The sequence below is a fragment of the Narcine bancroftii genome, chromosome 10 (assembly GCF_036971445.1).
Source record: "Narcine bancroftii isolate sNarBan1 chromosome 10, sNarBan1.hap1, whole genome shotgun sequence".
Taxonomy (NCBI): Eukaryota; Metazoa; Chordata; class Chondrichthyes; order Torpediniformes; family Narcinidae; genus Narcine; species Narcine bancroftii.
The window spans coordinates 66,732,458-66,753,119 of NC_091478.1; the positions used below are offsets into that span (position 1 = coordinate 66,732,458).

Sequence of the window (20,662 nt, forward strand, 5' to 3'; positions counted from 1 at the left end):
ATTGTCACGTCCATGTCACAAAATTCATTCTTCTGTGGCAGCATTACAGGTGAAAAAGTACTTTTTTTTAAAATAAAAGAAATACATCAAACAAAAATAAACAAACCCTGAACAGTTCATAATATGAGGGGATGGCAGAGAAAGTAATCTATCAGCCCGCCGCCAGTGCTGACTCAAGGCAGCAGTCCAGGTAGCGCCACTCTCGTAGCGCGGCCACCACATCCTCCTGTCAAGCCAATGCTCCGGCCATGCTCCCATGTCTAATTCAAACCACAGATTCTGAGCAAAGGGGGCCAATAAATGGAGGGTCGTCATGCCCCATTTGCCCGCACCTTCTCCAAGAACAAAGCACTGGCATTGTTCAGAATCAAGACCCACATCCTGTTGGCGTCACACCTTGCAAGGCACAGACAGAACTGCTGTGACACAAATAAAGATCCACAAGATAACCTCAAGATCTGCTGATAGCATTATTTGGAAATAATTTAACAGTTAATTAAATTAGGGGATAGAGCAACAAGAGGCATTATATTAGAATGCGGCGAGACCCTTCAAATTAGTGCAACTGCAAAGCCAGTGTACAAACACTAAAACTAAACAGCAGTCCTTTCCATGGGGACCCTAATAGTTGCACAGTCTGGGAAGATGCCAAGGTCTCTGATGGCCGCAGGACTGCCCTCCAAAATGTATCAGATGGTTCAACACATGAAGAACTGGCATTTGAACTGTTACTGTGCAAAAGTGAGGATACAATGGACTGGGGAGAGCAAAGGAAACACTATAGAAATCACTCCCTCAGCCAAGGAGTGCACCAAAATGGTAACTAAGGACCTTCATTACCCAACAATAACTGGAAGCATCAACTCACCAAACAAGTCACCCTGAAATTCAAACCTGTCCCTCGAGGGCGACAGGCTCCCATTCAGTTGGGTGGAGGTCAGAGATGCAGTTGATGGTGGAGAGGACTGTGACAGAGATTCAGGCACAGAATACATTTCTGGAACAGAGTCACACTCCATGCTCGAGCCGGGGCAGAAGGAACTGTGCTCGATCACCAACTTTCTGATGTTCATTTCCAGCCTGGTAACGTCCTCATCTTGGAGATGGTTGGGCTGAAGTTGTAAAAGAAATCTGAATTACTACAAAGCTGGGTTAGCTACATATCGGAGACCAAGAAATCAAAAGGTTTAGTAAGAAGAAAAGCACAAAAGTCTGCAGACACCCTGATTGAAGTAAAAACAATGCTGGAGAAACTCAGGAAATCAAGCAGTGTACTTTATTCTTAACCAGCGTATTGGGCTTGAAGGCATGGAAAACTGTCGGCAGGCACCCAAACAGAATGGTCGGAGGAAGGGGTAAATCCCAAAGGATTTACAGCACAGAAACAGGCCTATTTGGCCTTTCTAGTTTGGGCCAAACATTTTTTTTTGTTGCCTAGTCCACAGACTCCATACCTCTCCCATCCACGTACCTATCTAAATAATTGTATATCCGATCTTTCAATCATCTTCCAATAATTTACCTAATATTGATGTCAGGCTCCCTGACCTATAATTTCCAGGGCTACTTTTGGAGCCTTTTTAAAAAAAACAAAAGAACGTGAGCTACCCTCCAATCCTCTGGCACCACACCTGCGGACAAAGACATTTTACATATTTCTGCCAGAGCCTCTGTAATTTCTACACCAGCCTCCCTCAAGGTCCGAGGGAATATTTTGTCAGGCCCTTATTTGCTTTAAAGACAAGCACTTCCTCCTCTTTAATCTGTATCGGTTCCATGACCTCACTACTTGTTTTCCTTACTTCCCACGACTTTTCCTGAGTGAATACTAATGGTAAAAAAAAATTTAAGACCTATCCCATCTCCTTTGGCTCCATTCAAAGCCAACACTCAGATCTTCAAGAAGAACAATTTTGTCCCTTACTATCCTTTACTCTTAATCTACTGTAGAAACTCTGAGGATCTTCCTTCACGTTTTCGGCCAAAGCCGCCTCATGTATTCTTTCTTGCAGTTTTTATACTTCTCAAGTACCTCCATGTTGCCTGTACCTGCTATACACCTCTCTCTCTTCTTCCAAACCAGATCCCCAATATCCTTTGAAAACCAACGTTCCCTCTGCCTGCTAACCGTGCCTGTCAGGATCATACAAACTCTGTACTCTCAAAGTTTCACCTTTGAAGGCCCTCTACTTACCCCGCAAACAACTTATCCTAATCCACGCATTCTGGATCATTTCTCATTTTCTCAAAATTGACCCTTCTCCAATTTAGGATCTCAACCCGAGGCCCAGACGTACCCTTCTTCATAATTAACTTGAAACTAATGGCATTATGATCAAAATGCTCCCCTACACCTACTTATGTCACCTGTCCTGTCTTGTTCCCTGATAAGAGATCCAGTGTTGCACTCTCTCTAGTTGATACCTCTATATATTGATTTAGAAAACTTTCCTGAACACATTTGACAAACTCTAAGCCATCTACCCCTTTTACAGTATGCGAGTTCCAGTCAATATGTGGAAAGTTACAATCTACTTTATAATCTTGTGTTTCCTGCACCCGTCTGATTTCTCTCTACAGATTTGCTCCTCCAATTCTCGCTGACTATTGGGTGGTCTATAAAACCATCCCATGAGTGTGGTCACACCTTTCCCATTCCTCAGCTCCACCCATATGGCCTCAGTAGATGAGCCCTCTGATCTGTCCTGCCTGATAAGGGAGGGAGGGCACAGCTGCAAGTTGGAGGGGGGTTGGTACGGAAAGTTGTCGGCAGGTATCCGAACAAAATGGTGTGGGGGGGGGGGGGGATGGCTCTGAATGGAGAGGATAGCAGGGTGAAGAGCTAATGGAAAAGAGACAAAGGGAAAAGGGAAGGAAGAGAGAATAGAGAGTAGATTAGCAGAAACCGGAGAAGTCTATGTTAACGCCATCTGGTCGGAGATTTCACAGACAGAAAATCAATTTACAGGTTGGCCAACAGTTTCAATTCCATGCCCCGCTCCACATTCGCATGTCCGTCCATGGTCTTGTGTACTAACCCACCAAGATCACCCGTACTCTCTCTTCTCTCTCCCCTTCCCTCTCTATTCACAGAACTACCTCTCCTCCTCCTCCTGCTTGCACTTGTGCCCGCCCTCCCTTCTCTACCTATTACCTCCTGCCTTTGGGACTGTGCTTCCTCCCCTACCCCAACCCCCACCATTTTGTTCAGATGCCTGCTGACAACTTTCCGTACCTTGAAGGGCTCAAGCCTGAAATGACTGTTATGTGGCTTTACCTTTGCTATATCACTGTTGGACCTGCTGAGATTTTCCAGTATTGTGTTTTTACTCAAAGGTTCAATGTCGCTTTGCAACGGTGCAGAAGGAAGAATATTGCACAAGATGGTTCACATGCAAATTTGCTTTATTCACAACCAAGTGTTTAATTCTAAAATCAACTGAGTAAGTGAAATGGTGAAGGATTTTTCTTTCACATCCTTTGAATACTTCCAAATTCTTATTTAATTGATTTACAGGACATTTCTTGCCCATCCCCAGCTGCCCTACAGAATTGAGCCTTCTTAAGCCACCTATGAAGATGCTCCCACAGTGCCAATGGAGAGGCATTCACCTCGGCTACAAATCTCACTTCGAAGAGAAAATAAGTCTCCCTTTGACATGAGCCAAATAACTCTGGTCCACTCCATCGCTCCTCACAACCAACTTTATCACCTGCCTCCGAGTCCAAACTGTACCCCACCCTTCTCACATACACCTGGCTCCTCTCATTCCCCCCACCACAAAAATCACAATGCTGGCCCCCATCTTGTCTCTCCTTACGTACCAGTGATCTTCCCTCTCCACAACCACTCTTGATGCAGGGTCGCAACCAAAACATCAACCGTCTTTGATTGATACCTGACCCACCGAGTTCCTCCCACTGCTAGTTTGTTTTTGTTGCTCCAGTCAGTCAGTTTTCCATCACTAAGTATTGAGAACTAATCTCGTGATGGGTAACCCTGGGACCTGCTACTTCCTGCTGAGAGATTTAATATCTCAGTTGGAAGATAGCCTCCCTTAGCCATCTAACCAGATTTAAAATAGCTTGCAAAAGAAATAGAAACTCACATAGAAGTTGCCTTAAAGCATGAACTTTAACAACTTGCATTGAAGAGAATGAGTTTATAGACCAATAGGATCAAGTTAGGGCAAGAGGCTTTCAAAGAACTCAGAGAATCACATGAACCTCCTACTGTGTTGTAAAAATGCTGTCCATCTACGCTTACCTCATTCGCCTTGATGTGTTTTATGCAGCTGTCTGGCATAGTCAGGATATCATCTAATGTCACAGTGCCAGCTTTCAACTCCATCGTGAAAGCTCCCCTGGGGAGAGACTGGGTTTGAAAATGACCCACTAAAGCCTTCTGGAGCCTGCCCATTTCATAACTGTGGAGAAATTTTCTGCATTTTGCTTCCTCTGTAAATTTTAGATGTAGTCCAAAGGCACTTCCGTGAACTTTCAGGATTTCGTAACCTCCACTGCTGCCGGTGGCGTCTGCAAAGAGAATTGCAAGAGGTCACTTCACACAAGTTGGATGGGGATTTGGCTCGTCTTCTAAGGTTCCAAGCAAAGAGCATGGAAATTGTCAATGAAACCACTTGAAACGAACTAGAAACTCGAATGAAGGCAGCCCTTCCCTGAAATATTTTGGAAATTGCCCTGGATACAAGCAATTTGTCTGTTTCCTTCCATCTTCATCAATGAACTCAATCTAAATCTTCAGCACAGTCAACCACCGTGCTTGTAACATCGATCTTCACAGTTCTATCAAGGGGTCGCCATTGCTTCTGCTCTAATACTCTCTCAATTCACTTTAGGTCTATGGCCCCTCGCCCAAAGGTTGCATCTAGCCTACCCACTCATCCATACATCTCTCATGAGCCCCAACATTCAACTCCTCTTTTAGAGCAGTATTTTCGCCACACAAGATATTGTTTTAAGAATGTGTGAAGAATATTAATTACGTGGCATCAGTAAAATATTGTAGAGTTGACATTACTCTCAGCACAAAACAGTACAACAGAAAGGTTACTTTAGCAACCTGCATCATTGCCCAGAAGAACCTGTTGTCTTGATCCTTTCCTCTAACTGAGATGGTCCAATTCCCCAGAGTAAAACATTTGAAGTGAAATAATGCTTTCATTAAAGCAAAGGTATGAACTCCTTCCAAATAAGACACAATTCCAGTTACTAATTCCATAAGACCACAAGACAAAGGAGCAGAAATAGGCCATTCAGCCCATCAAGCCTGCTCAGTCATTTAATCATGAGTGGATCCATTCTCCCACTTAGCCCCACTACCCAGCCTTCTCCCCGTAACCTTTGATGACCTGGTTAATCAAGAGCCTCTCCCTTAAATACACCAAATGACTGCCTTCACAACTGCCTATGACAACAAATTCAACAGATTTACCACCCTCTAGCCAAAGAAATGTCTCTGCATCTCCGATTTTTAGTGGACGTTCTTCAATCTTGAAGTTGTGCCCTCCTGTCCTAGACTCTCCCATTGTGGGGAACAACTTTTCTACATCTACTCTGCCCATGCTCTTCAACATTCGAAACGTTTCAATCAGCCCTCATTCTCCAAAATTCCCACAAATGAGGCTGATTGTCTACAAAAACATGATGAGGTTGTACATAACACAACACAAAGCTATAACTATCAGAAATAAGCTGCAAGGGCTAATATACAGCACAATGACTACATGCACATTCAGTTCAGAGTCGGTCAAAATTACAATGTGATTTCAAAAGGGGTTTCTTCACAAGGCTGGAGATGGTGAAAGATTGAAACATGGTTTAAAAGAATCTTGCTAACTGGACAAAGCACTTCATAACTCAGAAAACAATGGATTAAAGACTGAACCGAGCGAGGGTTTTTTCCTCCGAAGGGGAGAAAATTGTATGTTGATAGTTTGAAGAGGAAGGTCTATCCAAGAATCCTATTTTCAGCTTGGAGAATAATATGGGCACGACAATCAGAGTCTCAACATGGAGAGGACAAAGAAGATGATTGTGGACTTCAGGAGGACGAAGATGGAGAAAGTAGAGAGGACAAAGTTCCTTAGCGTGGATATAACAGACAACCTATCCTGCGCTCATAATACCTCCTCATTAGTCAGGAAGGCACAACATTTCCTAAGGAGAATGAGGAGGGCATGGCTATTGGGTCCCATCTTGATAATCTTTTACAGGAGCACAGCAGAGAGTGACCCATCAGGCTGCATCATTCTGGGATCTGGTAACTGCAAAGCATCGGATCGGAAGTCAATACAAAGGATCATCAAAATAGCAGAGAGAGATCTCTTTCCGTTTATTGGGAATGTTGATTAAATAGGGGTCAAAGAATTATTAGGAGCCCTTTCCATCCAGCACATAGTATCTTTGACCCCACTACTATTATGGAAATTGTACAGGATCATTAAAATCAGGACAGCCAGGCTAGGAAATAGCTTCTTCCCGCAGACTGTGAGATCGATGAACTGTATCCAGGTAAATAATTCAAATATTTTTATTTATTTTAAATTTTACCCATGTATATAGTAAATGCAGTTATTATGGCTGCGTATTGTGTATTTGTGTGCGCACTGTGGTCCGGTGAAACGGGTTGTACATGTACAGTCAGATTATTTAAAAAACTTGGACTTGAGATACCTAAACTTTACTCAGATGCTTGGTGTTGTTTCTATGGTGGGAGAACAGGTTGCCCACTTAAACGTTATTTACTCAATTTCTGCAGAAGATAGAATGTGTCAACCTCAGATTTCAAATTTATTGTCAGAGAAAGTGTATGACATCAGATACAACCCTGAGATTCTTTTCTTTAAGCACTTACTGTACTGGCATTGCAAAAAAACGGACTCAAAGTATGCATGTAAACAAATAAAAGTTAAAAAACTATGCAATGCAGAGAGGGGGGGAAATCAATAAATTGCAAAAGTAAGAGTCCTTACACAAGCCCCTGATTGAGTTTGTGGTTGAAGAGTCTAACGGTGTTCCTGAACCTGGCGGCGCAAATCTTGCACAAGAGCTGACTACCTAAAGGAATTTCACAGACTTTCTCCCAACATTGATTGGGTTTTTAAGTTACTTCTTCCAAGTGGTTTCAAGGAGTATGTAAAGCGAAGTGTTTGAATGATTGAGAGGGCCTTTTCCTGAGTGCAATTACTCACATTTTACAGATTTGTAAATTGCTCAGTTTCTGCTGCAATGGATAGAACAATGGAAATCTATGGAAATCTCTTGGTGCCTGCCACATTGACCACCGCCAGTGGGCTGATAACGCCTCAAACCGTGCATCTTGGCGCCTCACAGTTTGGCGGGCAGCAGCCTCCTTTGAAGAAGACCGCAGAGCCCACCTCACTGACAAAAGGCAAAGGAGGAAAAACCCAACACCCAACCAACCAATTTTCCCCTGCAACCGCTGCAATCGTGTCTGCCTGTCCCGCATCGGACTTGTCAGCCACAAACGAGCCTGCAGCTGACGTGGACTTTTTACCCCCTCCATAAATCTTCATCCGCGAAGCCAAGCCAAAGAAGGATAGAACAGAAATACCTTCTTAAGCAAGCAGGATGTGACAAACTATCTCCCAACAATCCTGTTTAGCAAAATGCAAAGTGATTTGGGACTCTTTAGATGTTGAAAACTCATCATTTCTAAAGCTCTGAAACTTTGCTTCAATACATTCTTTAGCTCTAAATATAGATTGATAAAGCTTACTCCAGGTTTATTTCATCTATGCCATTGGCCATTCATAACTCACTATTGGCCAAAATACAAAGCACTTTGCAATACAGTTTATTTATAAAAACTGGCACAAGAATCAAGCACCACTTCCAGTACTGGCCCCTGAAATTTGCAAATTACCTGCAAGAGAGAGTTTCAGAGCTTTATAAATCTTCAGCTGCTTCTGCGAGTCTCGGTAAAGGTCTGATAGATTTACTGTGTCCGAACGGATGAAGAGAAACACACTGCCCACCCAGCAAGGAGATGCAGGGTCCATTGTCTGTCACTGAAACAGAAAAAGTAGAATAGTTATCCAGACCAACCCCCATGTACTGATCGCCCAAGGAGTGGACCCTGCTGGGACAGGCCATGTCAAAGGTAATATGGACCAATTACAACAGGCACACAAGATGAGTACATGTACAATCCTTTCCCAGCACCGTCGACTATGAGTACTGTGTCAATGCTCAAGCACAGAAGACGGAGGTTCACCCAAGACGAGTGCGTTAGCCATCATAACTGGCAATAGGTGTACTGGTGGAACTCAGTTGCTGGACGTCAACCTGCAAACTTAACGCAATGTTCACTTACCCCTTCATCCCACCATCGACTCGCAATAAACCTGTAACGTATTCTGTGTTGATGACCAAAATCTTCCAAGATTTAAGCATGCCACTGGCAGACAAGACTAGAATATCGGAAATGTGCCTGCCTTTCTCCGCTTTTACTGCTAAAAAAAAACCCAGAAATTCTGAGAACTAGGCCACACAGGATGTCAAAATTGCTTGTTTCAAAACCTGCTACTGTGATCGTCACTTGGTTAAGCAAAACCACTGATTACTGTAACTCCATAACAATTCACACACATTACCAGACTGACAACTGGCTTTGCAAGCTGCAGAACTTGCAGCTCAGCCAGGCACTGACCAGAAAATGGGAGGAATGAAATATACCAGCCACACTGTTAGCGTAGTAGTTAGCGCAATGCTATTACATCGCCAGCAACTGGGGTTCGAATCCGACGCTGTCTGTAAGGAGTTTGCATGTTGTCTCAGTGTCTGCATGGGTTTCCTCCGGGTCCTTCCTCCCTTCAAAACACATGGGGGGGGGGGGGGGTGTAAGTCTATTGGGTGCCATAGGGAATTACACTCAATTTAAAAAGCTATGCAACATTTAAGACACCAATCACCTTCACGAGACGAGAGCAATTTTAATTTGAAACAAGAGAATGCTTTAAACCTCTCACAGCCACGTTCCCAGCTGAATAATTCTACATCTCAGGAGCAATACCAGTTGGGTCAAGGCTGAACCCAACTCCATGTTACCAACTGAACACTTTTACATCTCTGGCTTGAGGGAAATTTCTCATTCAGTGGCAACGTGAACTATGTCAACTGCCCTCAAGTCCAAACCTAATGGAGCTATTAACCTATTGGATCAAAGCTGATCTGTGACTCAACTGCATACAACCACATTTCCTCCCCCCCCTCCCCAACATCCTTCAATAACTGATGGTTTTGTTCATCCATCTCAGGTTTAAAATGAACGCACAACTAAGCGTTGGCCATCCTTTGCGGAAGACTTCCAAGCTTCCATGGAGTGCCATTTCCTGGGCAGCTCTCTGGGCTTTTCGTGGAAGTTTCAGTGAGCTATGAAAATTAAAGAAATTAAAACTCTGTGTGTTGGCAGAGGATTGGAAGATCGTGGAAAACTCTTCTCCATTTGCCACGCTTTTTTTTGGACAACCAAGGATACATCATATCCAGAAGAAGTCACTAATTTATCCATCTTATTACTTCACCAATTTTCACTCCATCCACTTCAGAGATAGTGGCAGCATGACTTTCTGGATGAAGACAAAGTACTCAGCAAGTATTGGGGCCTCTGTACCCGTGTTTTCTTTTTTAATCCCCAGTTGACTCCATCCCTTTTAGTACATGCCTTAAGAGAGTTGGTGATTCAGTTTAACGTTATTTTCATCTTTTTTGATTGTCCATCTCATTTTCTTTTCCCTCTATCCTCTCAACATTATATTTTAGCCTTCTTGTGTGTAAAGAATTTGCCTGCAGTCCATCAAGTTCTCCATTTCCTTCGACACCCATAGATCTCTGGCTTGGATGCCCCACCTTGTGTTTGAAGTGTCACTTGAAACAACCTCCTATTTTATTTGCTAATTTCTGCTCCTGCTTCACCTTCGCCAGATCATCCTATTGGAAACTCTGCTTCAGCTTGCTCCTTGGCATTCTCTATTAATTTGTGCTGCAATGATCATGTCCCCCTCCAAATGAGTCCTTACACCAACTCTGGATCACCCAACCTCACCAACTGGAGCTCACCGTGCAAAACACCACTGGGGGGAAATGAACCTTGGCACCTCCCCAGCTTCACACCTGAGATGTGTGGTTCCAATTTTTTTTTGCATTATACATTCTTATCCTCAACTCATCAGCCTATCGCACCAACAGGTCGACTGAGGAGGACTTCACTCTGCCTTGACCCACTTAGACAGCCCCAACTCTTCTCATCGACTTTAGTTCAGCATTCCAATACTGTGATTCCCTCCAAGCTGATCACCAAATTTCACCAGCTCATCCCTCTGCAATTGGACTTTCTGAATAACAGACTTCAATCTGTTAAGATAGACAGCCTCTCTTCAGCACCTGTATGCTGAGCCCCTCTTCTGTACTCCCTTTTCGCCTATGCTCCCATGCATGGTTCTAACTCCATAATCAAGTTCACTGATGACACCACGGTGGTTGGCCTGATCAGAAGGGGGTGATACGACAGCCTACAGGGACGAGGTCCAGCACTTGGCCGTGTGGTGTACAAACTGCAACCTGGCCCTTATCACCCAGAAAACCAAGGATCGTGCCCCTATCTACATCAATGAAGCTGTAGTGGAACGTGTATCAAGCATCAAGTTCCTTAGTGTCCACATTTCCGATGATCTCACCTGGCCCCTGAACTCCTCCATCCTGATTAAAAAGCCGCAACAGCACCTTTCTTTCCTGCAGAGCATTAAGAAAGCTCACCCCTGTCCCAGGACACTGATGGATTTTTTTCCACTGAGAACGTACTCACCTTCAGCATCTCAGTGTAGTACGGCAACTGTCCCGTATCGGACTGTAAACCACTCCAGCGGGTCGTAAAAACTGCCCAGTGGATTATCAGCACCCAATTGCCCACCATTGAAGACTATCTATCAGAAACGCTGCTAGGCAGGGCGAGGAGCATCATCAAGGATGCATCTCACCCTAACTATGGACTTTTTACTCCCCTTTCATCTGGTAGGCACCACAGGAGCCTCTGCTCCCAAACAAGCAGGCTCAGGAAGAGCTTCTTTCCTGAGGCTGTGACCCTGCTGAACCTTAAATCACAGCTCTTGAGCAGTATTGCACCCATATTGTACTGTCAGCACTTTTATACTTGTTTGTTTGCTGGAGCGTTGGCTTTTATTTTATAAACAGCACTTTTCTTTGTATTTCTGGTTAGATGCTAATTGCATTTCATTGGCTTTGTATCTGTACTTGGCACAATGACAATAAAGTTAAATCTTTAAGATCAAAATAAAACCATGCCCTTTAATGTCCTTGTTTGGTTTTTTTTCCCTCGTGAACCAGATATACTTTTGTCTGAATCTAAAGAGGAAGTTTTAGCTTTTATCATGTTGATAGCCAGATGAGCAATTTTAATGAAATGGAAAGATGATTCTTCACCTACTTGTACACAGTGGTTACGTGATGTAATGTCTTATTTAAGTTTGGAGAAAATTAGATACAACATTAAAGATAGAAAGTTTCAATTTGAAAAGATGTGGGCCCCATTCATAGAATACAATCATGATTGGAAGATTTAAGAAATTCAGATGCTCTGGTGATTCTCTGTCTAGTTTTTGAAAGTCACTATTTGATCCATATCTTTACATTCTTTTCTACAAGGGAACCTTAATTAGAGGGAGGGGGATAGATTCGATTTATTTCTTTTTATTCCTTTTTTAGATAACATTATATTCAGGTTTAATTATAGTCATCTTAGATCATATCACCAGGTTAGAGAGAAATTACTGTGTCTTAACCAAATGATTGCATAATGCAACTTACTTGGTCTCTATCCAGAATTATCTTTAAGAAATAATGTTAAATAAACAAATTTGGATAGGTATTTTGAATTAAGTTTATATTAATTTGTGACATGTATGTGATATGACATGCTATTCGCTATATTAGTGGACTTTGTATGCAGGATTTATATGTTAAACTCAATTTAAAAAATTTAATAAAGTAAAAAGTTAAATCTAAATCCATTCCTTCTACCCCATTGATTCTCTTTTGTGGCACGAGAGCATCAATCAAATCCTCTTCATTTTAGGGAAAATACATATGACTTTTGATATCACTAACCAAGTTATGATTTGAGATGAAGTTTCTTCCTGGTAAATCTACATACACTGCACTCGTCACACTAATATCTTATTCCGAACAGTTATGGCCAGAATTGCTCGTGGCTTTGCAGAATAGCTCTCTCCTGGTGTTCTGAATGTGTTCTGAATGTGATGGTTTACCAGGCTTGGCTTTGCTACTAATTAACAGGGAACCATGCAGCCCATGCAAAGGAAAATTGCCATCCATCTGGTCAAACTGAACTGGAACTGGTACCCTGAAGCAGGACAGCAATGAGCACTTCAGACCAAACCCAATGTGCATCTTTGAAGTACGGAATACATGAATCAACAATAGCAAGCGCTGGCTGTTTCCAACTGCAGTCTCAAAGATCTGTCAGTGTGCAATGTTTGGACAGGTCCTTCCTGCTCTAGATATATCTGGTAACTCTGTGGAGCAAGCTTCCTGCTACAGGAAGCTCGCAACTCCAATTCCCACTCCCTCTTCAAAATGCCAGGATGCATTCATTACATTAAGAAGGCAGCTCACTCATTCCCGCACCCCCCTCCCCCACCATCCCCAATGGGCATAATTACGATCTAGCTTTCCTAATCTGGGACCTACTCTTGTTGCCCCAGCTGAAATCAAAAGCAAGCAACCTGTTCCACGGCACAGTGCAGAGAAACCACTCTCTGCTCTATTAGGGGGTGGGGGGGTGGGAAATCAGCTTAAAGAGAATTTAACCAGCCTGACTGCTTCAGACGGAAGAGTATTTGGGGCAAGGGGAGACTCATTCACCAAGCACAAAAGACAAGTTGTTCATTCAGTTTGGCAGCAGAACTTTTTTTTTAAACCACCAGTTTCTTGTCACATTTACAGTTGATTCATTTCAAAATATCAGGGTTCCCTGAAATTATCCACTTTGCAAAGGAAACGGCACTCAAATTTCAACCGGTATCCCCGAGAGAAGTGCAGCTTTTAAGCCACCCACCATGGGATTGCAACCTTCTTCCTTGCATCACACACCTCTCTGGTCTTGCCTTCATTATCTGCTCAATCTTCAAAAATGTTGTTCTCACCCATTTATGCTTCATTTCCTTCACACCATTATTATGAGCTCCCGTTTTAGTAAAATGGGATTATCACAGTAAGGGATAGTATAGACAGGAGGGACTGAATGATCACAGGTAACAGTTCAAACAAGCGCCATCACAACACAAGCTATAGCCCAGCGACAATTAGATACATTGTAAGAACCGAGGGAAGGCTTGTCACAGTCTGCTCCAGGTTCGACACATTTGCAAAGACGTGATTTTGCAAAGGGGAGAACAAAGCAAGCTCTGTGAATGACTGGGCCTTTTCAGTGGATTGACCTGTGCCAGGAGGGTCTTTTGTGAAGCAAAGTGCTTCATTTTTGATTGTGACTAACAGTAAAGGTCACTTGAAGGGACCGGTACTAGGGTCTTGGAAGCTTCGTGGAGGCTGGCCAGTTTGAATTTTGCCTACAAGGACCAGGGGTGTTATGACCACAGAGCTCATGAGGATGGACATTTCTTCAAAGGCAACGCAAGGAGAATTCATGAGTCTGTAGCAGCGACAACTCCAGTCGTCCCATCAGTTCATCATTAATTTTGGGCATCAAATTTCAAAGGCCTACACTTCAACACTGGATTTAAAAGACAGAACTTTAAAGTAATTTTCTAGATTTTGGCCTGGACTCTAATGGTTTAGATATATCACATACACAAGTACACCCGCACATAGTTGAGGATAGTTTTAATGTTAAGGTTAGTTTAAGAGTTAAGGAAATAGTTTAAGAGTAAGAAATAAAATTAGTGGTTTAAACTTAAGCATTGTCTGGTTCATTGTCTGCTGCTGTTCATTACACATGGTTCGTAATACCATTTTTGGTGACCATGAAAAATCTCACTCCAAAACATTCCTCAATGATTTATTTTTTAAATTTAGACAGAGCACTGTAACAGGCCAATTCGAGTCCATGCCACCCAATTTATGCCCCATTAACTTATAGCCCTGTATGTTTTTGAACGGTGGGAGGAAACAGGAGCCCCTGGAGAAAACCCGCACAGACTCCTGGACGCTGCCTGACAGGCAGCGCGGGATTCGAACCCCAGGTCCAGCCCCGATCGCTGGCACTGTAAAGGCATTTTGCTAACTGCATCGCCAACCATGCTGCCCTGTAGAGAAATGGAGAGTGAGGGTTTACATTTTTGCCTCACCCTTCCTAAGCAAGAGTCAAATTTTGTGGGACCAAATTTTACAAACATCAGAATTAAGAGTGGGGCACTCAATCCCCAAACTTGCACTACCCTACCCAGTAAGAACATGGATGATCAGACTGTACATTTAACTCTACATTCCCACCAACTCCGAGCAACCTTTCCTCCTCCCTCATCTATCTGCTTCTGCCTTAGAGCATTCAAAGGTTCTGCTGTCACAACCCTTTGAGGAAGTGAGTTCCAAAGACTCATTTGAAAGAAAAGAATTTCACCTCATTTGTCTTTAATGGGAAATCCATGGTTCTAGATTCTTCCAAGGGAAAAATCCAGCCTGGCAAGACCTCTCAGGATCTTTTCCCCCTCTATACGCCTGCATTTCAAAGCCTTTCTTGGCCAAGCCCTCTTCCCAAAACAACCTACCCATTCCAGTAAACCTCTGAACTGCTTCCAAAAATTCAACACTATTATATGGACAAGGAAAGCAAGACTGTACACAGATTGAATGAGATTAAACATAATAAAACATCTTTAATCTTCAAGATGCTGTACAAATATAAATTCTTGTAATTTATCCACCTTGGACTGCATCAGGGTTTCTTCTGATACAGGAGGCTTCCTAACATACTGAGCTACTTTAGCAGTACCACCTTCACTGCTCAGATGAATAGCGTCCTGAACTTCGGTTGTCAGAACATTCCCGCCCTTGCTAAACAGGCACAATTCCTGAGTAGGGCGGCTCAGGCACTTTTCTTTCCCCTCCAAAAGATTAAAGCAAACCAGCTTTAATAGCTCAATTCACCAGATGCCCCACCTGATTCACCTACAGACCAACAGTGCCACCTGGCAGGAGGAAGACGAGAGCTGCAGCCACCAACATTCTCCCAGCTGAATCACCACGATTCCTAACAAGTGCTCCCTCAATTCAGAGATACAGAAGTAGCAGGCCCTTCCGGCCCACGCCACCCAATTGCTCAAAATCCCACTAATCTGAACACCTTTGGAAAGTGGGATAAAACCCATGCAGACACAAGGAGAACGCACAAACTCCTTACAGACAGCATTGCACTCAGGTCATTGGCTCGGAAATAGTGCTGTGCTAACTTCTACGTTAAGTCACACAGATAAGACAAACATTAAGGAACCACTGCTTGATGTTGACTGATACAAGATTTATTAGCCTTACAGACAAATGACCATTCATATAAACAGAAAGGAAGCCACTGCCATAAGCATACTGGTCAGCAATCTGATAGCATTCACATAATGAATGCAGAAATATCCCAGGGATGTCAGACGCTAAGAGAAACTTCCTTCCTGCGTTAAAGATTTGATTTACCCTTCAGATAAGTAATTAGTATTGGATAATTAGATCAAAACTAAAGTGACTCTGAAACAAACGTCTGATATATATTAGGAGGAAACCATCGAGACATTACCTCAAATGTGAAATGTCCGAAAACTTAAAGGGATTAACTGTTTTGCCGTCAGTAATTTACATTCCTAAGAAAGAACCACAAGGATACATACTAATAAGGACCAAGAACAATCAACTTCAAACAACCTGTTTAACAACTTGTGGGAAATGTACTGACAAAAAGAGCCATATAAGGTGCACAAAAATACTGCGTACTTTGAGTGAGGTTCAGTACAGAAAAACGATGACACTCTGTACCCCCCTCTGTATTCCTCACTCCCGCTGGCGTAATATAATAAACTTGGCTTTATATGCTCCATGGTTCTGCTGTGTATTCTCTGTTGTTACAGTGCGCGCCATCTATCATACCTGCTAATACAGTAAATTCCCTGTTATCCAAAATTCAAGCAATCGGCAGCCTCAAGTGACCAGCAAAAAAAAAAAATCAAAGAAAGTAAATAGGTTAAAAAAAAATGGAAGTTTAAAATTGGCTCCACCTAGTAGTCAGTTTTCCAATGATGCAACATGCAATCTCAAGCAACCCGAAAATTAACTTTTCTGGCATTTACCAATCCCCAAAGGTGCTGGATACGAGGGGTTTTTACTGTATCAAAATTTCCTTGGTTTGGGTGGGGGGGGGGAGGGAGGGGAAAGGAAAGCATTCCTCTACATGTAAAACAAAGCTTAATTTGTCCATTTGGGAGAAGTTAAGAGGGATGTTGGCCCAGAGAGGAATGGACAGGTTGGCCAGTGGCCTGCCAAGCTGTTTGACTCTATCAAGTGGACTCTATCAGCACTTGACCAGACTGTTGGGGCCTCAACCAATTTGCTGACAAAATGGGTACAGCTCAGAGTTGCTACCTTGCAGCTCCAGTGACTGTGTTCAATGTCAACCTTCAAGTGCTGTTGATGCTGAGTTGGCATTATCACACCATCATCAGGTGGGTTTTCCTTGAGCACTCCGATTTCCTCCCACATCTCAAGATGGTCAGATTGGTCAGTGAATTCCTGGAAACTGTCTCTAGCATGTAGTTGAGCGGTCAGATCTGGGAAGAGTTGAGGGGAATGTGAAGAGAACATAATTAGTGTGAATGGGCACATGTTAAGGCGGTTTCAGAACTGTGTGCCTCTGCAACTAATGCAAACATTGAATTTTCATATAAAATTTCAAGTTTAAAAAAAAAATCACACCTACAACTTTCTTAAAAATTTGTAATGATCATAAACACATCTTATTGTGAGGAGATTCAAATAAAATAAATGGCTTTTGTCAGGTTGAGCACTCAGCGGCACAAGGACAGCTTCATCCCCCCGCCATCAGATTTCTGAATGGACAATGAGCCTCAGGCACTACCTCGTTTTCTCCTATTTTCTTGCACTATTTATTTTTGAAATACAATTTACAGCAATATTTGCACAGTAATGCTGCGCAAGACAACAAATTTCATGACGTGTCCACAAAAATAGATTTGGATTCTGAGGGAAGGCTATCAATTACCAAATTAAACCATTGCATCACATTCTGGTATGAGGGCACTGCCACCTCTGAGTGTAAAACCCTGCAAAAGGTAGTGGACACAAACCAGGACATCACAGGAAAAAACCCCTCCCCACCATCAAGAGCATCTACGAGGAGCTCAGCCTTCAGAGCACAGCAGCAATCACCAAGGATCCACACACCACCAAGCGCACGCTCTTCTGGCTGCAACCATCAGGAAAAAAAAGTATAGGTGTCCCCAAGGCTCGCACCACCAGGTTCAGAAACAGCTGCTACCCCACTACCATCAGACTCAGCGACAAACTCAATCAGGGACTCATTTAAGGACTCTACCTTTTGCACTCGGTATCTCTGTACACATGATCCTTGACTTGCGACCTATGCGACTTAGGTCCATCTGCACACCTGACCGAAATTTTTAATAAGAAAAAAAATTAAAAATATAAAATTAAGGTGAAAATGGGGCCTATCTATGGAGGCCATCACGTTGGCTGGTGAGAGCTGGCCTTTGTGGCTGCCATGTTGAGATATTTCACTACATTTTAACTCTGTGTCCCATTTTTGTCTGATTCTGTTGCTCAATATTCTGACGGATTTTAGAGGCCAGTCGAGTCCGCAGGCTGCTCAGGGTCTGCAGCAACAGAGAGAATGAGAAGGAAATCCATCATTTTCCTCTTCAGTCTCACATGTAGGGCAATTTCGACAGATGCCCATTCCAAGATATGACCAATCATCCAGAACAGAACACGGATGGGGGAACAACCTGTATTGCAGTTTGTTTATCTTTCTTTACATGAGTACGTTGAGTGCAGTTTCCCCCCGCCCCCCAACACACACACAAAATCAATGTGGTCATTCTACCTCGCCTGAAGAGAAAAGAATCTCAGGGTTGTACGTGATCCTGTGTATGTACTCTGACAATAAATGTGAAATCAGAAGAAGCACCTTTTAGATGGAAGAGAGCTGTCGAGGCTTGGAAGAAAATTGCAAGGCTTAATTGCTATAGTAGAATTTAAATTTCGGGATGCTTGGAGATACTTTTTGTCATTGAGCTGCAGGAGGTTGAAGAGATCCCAGGACAGGGCTGAAAACAAGTAATAATTGTTTAGTCAGCAAGACATCATTTGGCAATGGAGACCAATAAGGATGTAATTGATTATACAGCATTAGAATTTTGGCCGAGCTCAAGTGTATGGGAAATAGTCATCTGGCTCAAGTGGTGTGAGACAGCACCATGGGCAAGACTTTCAGCAAGAAATTGGGGAGACAGGAGATAGAGTCAAAACAATAATAGAGAAAAAGCAAAAAAGGCAATCTAAATGAGATAAATACTACATCCAGGGTCAAATAAAACACCAAGGTTGCAAGCAGTCTGATTCAGTTCCAGATGATTGCCAGAGAGCAGAATGGCTAATGGCTAAGGCACAGCTTGAAGACACTGGCTTCAGTCTTTCTGATATGGAATTTCCATTCATCCAGTACCACCTGCAAGGCAGTCTGACAATTTAAGAAATGATAGAGAGATTAAGGTGGTGAAGACAAGTTAGATATCATCAGTTTCCATAGATACTGGCATTATGTTCTTAAGTGTCATCACTGAGAGGCAACTGGCAATTCTTTTCCCCCCACATCCCTGCCTCGAATCAAGTGAGGACGGTGCTTAGGATGTGAATCACACTGCCATCACCACATGCACAAGATGACAGGTGTCCCCACAGCCTCAGAGACATTTCTTGAGCAAGCTGGGTTCCTGCTGCTCATCTGAAGAAAGGGCAGTCTTTAAACCTGGGATTCGAATCGACAGCCATCATCTTAAAGAGCACGCCCCTCTCAGGTCTAGCATTGTAATTCTTGAAGTGCTGCATATTAATGAGGCTGGAGTGTTCGTCTGTAATTTAGAAATTGAAACCAAAAGTAGCATTTCAGCACACTGATTCTAAGGATTTCGATCTACGTTCAACAAACCAACCACCGTCAGCTGTGTAAAATGACTTGCTGGCCAAAGTCCACATTGCAAACAGCATAAATATAGGCATCCACACCTTTGGGAAAGAAAAGGAACAGCATTTCATTACTTGCTTTCATAAAGCTTTTCCTTCTTCAAACCATCCTGGTTATGTATGACCTGACTTCAATGTGTCACCCACCTGTGGGGGAAAAATAGGATGTATTCGAGGTTCAGGAGGATCTCTTCCTTAAATACTTGCAGCAATTTTCCACTAAATGGATAAGGAGCCTCAGAAAGGCGTAGAATTCAATTTAAAGCCATACAGTGTAATTGAACACAATTCAGTAGGGATCAGGAAATCTGATTTTGCTATCAAAATCAGTTGTACACCGACATTGGTTCTACTCCTCCTTTGGGAGTGGAGTACAGGTCCATCTGACCAGCCAGCATATCTCTGAAATAGGCAACTCCTCCAATTTTTTTGTCCGTGTTCTCACTCTCCAACTGCTTCCATTCACTCATCAGCCTGTTTGCAACTTATCGCCATGGCAACTAGTTTTTATTAGAGACATCTCCCATCCTCCCTGCACCTTAAATTTCTTTTGGCTCTTTCCCGGCATGTGAACTGTTTCAGATGTGCCCTGGCCTGCTGAGTATTTCAGGATTTCTTGTTTGTCTAACAGAAGATTGATTGAAATGGACACGAGAAGCTCGCAAAGGACTTGGGGAGTTGACAACGGGCCCTCGGAGCGAATGGAGACTCAAAGCATTAGTTACAACAATCTTTAGCATATCTTTCTGATGATTCATAACCTGACAATATTTTCAATCCCCTTCACTAAAAAGGAAACAATTGACCTGCTTTCTTTTTGCCATCAAAAGAAAACAAGTGGCTGTTTATTTTCATTGTGTGATGACATTGTTTAATGGGTTTAATGTATCATATATGTTGAACGTTGAGTGGGGGGGGGAGGGGGGAAAAGGGGAGAAAATGACACTGTGTATATTCAAGAGGGAAATGTTTGTGTGTATTTTGGTCAGTATATAGTTCATAGTGTGAAAAATTTAAAAAATTTAAAAACAAGTGGCCAATTCTTACAGCAAAAGGTACCAGGGTATCCCATATTACAACAAGGGATTGAAATGTGAAAACTGAATTATAACGTAAAAGGATGATTGGTTACTTTTAAAACATTTTAAAAGTTATTGTCGGACGCTGTAGAGTCGGAGCAAAAGTGCGGCGCGAATCATAACCAGCCAGTCTCCTCTCGCAACAGTTCGCTTCCGGAAAGGCTCCCCCCCCCCCCGCCTCGCCTCGCCTCGCCTCGCCTCCCCGGAGGATCCAACACTGTGTATTGTTTTCACTCGAGTAACCACAGCCGCGCCTCTCGTGGTTCAACCACCCCAAAATAACG

General features: G+C 42.9%; 1 protein-coding gene across 11 annotated transcripts in view; it reads right to left on the reverse strand.

Annotated features, from left to right (window-relative positions):
* The window catches only part of tradd (tnfrsf1a-associated via death domain), a 33,557-nt gene that overhangs the window by 12,627 nt on the left and 268 nt on the right, over positions 1-20,662 (reverse strand). For 5 of the 11 annotated variants that reach the window (XR_011345690.1, XR_011345691.1, XM_069901206.1 and 2 more), the window contains exons 2-4: positions 7,910-8,054; positions 4,268-4,536; positions 869-1,112 (exon numbers count right to left, since the gene is read on the reverse strand). Coding sequence is in view for 9 of the 11 variants with exons in the window: in XM_069901206.1 (XP_069757307.1) it covers positions 869-1,112; positions 4,268-4,536; positions 7,910-8,045 (649 nt within the window). In the remaining 2 variants the exon portion in view is untranslated. Of the gene's footprint in view, positions 1-868; positions 1,113-4,267; positions 4,537-7,909; positions 8,055-8,359; positions 8,553-16,662; positions 16,848-17,632; positions 19,306-19,374; positions 19,447-20,662 lie in introns of those variants that run through there. The other 6 variants (XM_069901200.1, XM_069901199.1, XM_069901202.1 and 3 more) reach the window with 6 other exon arrangements.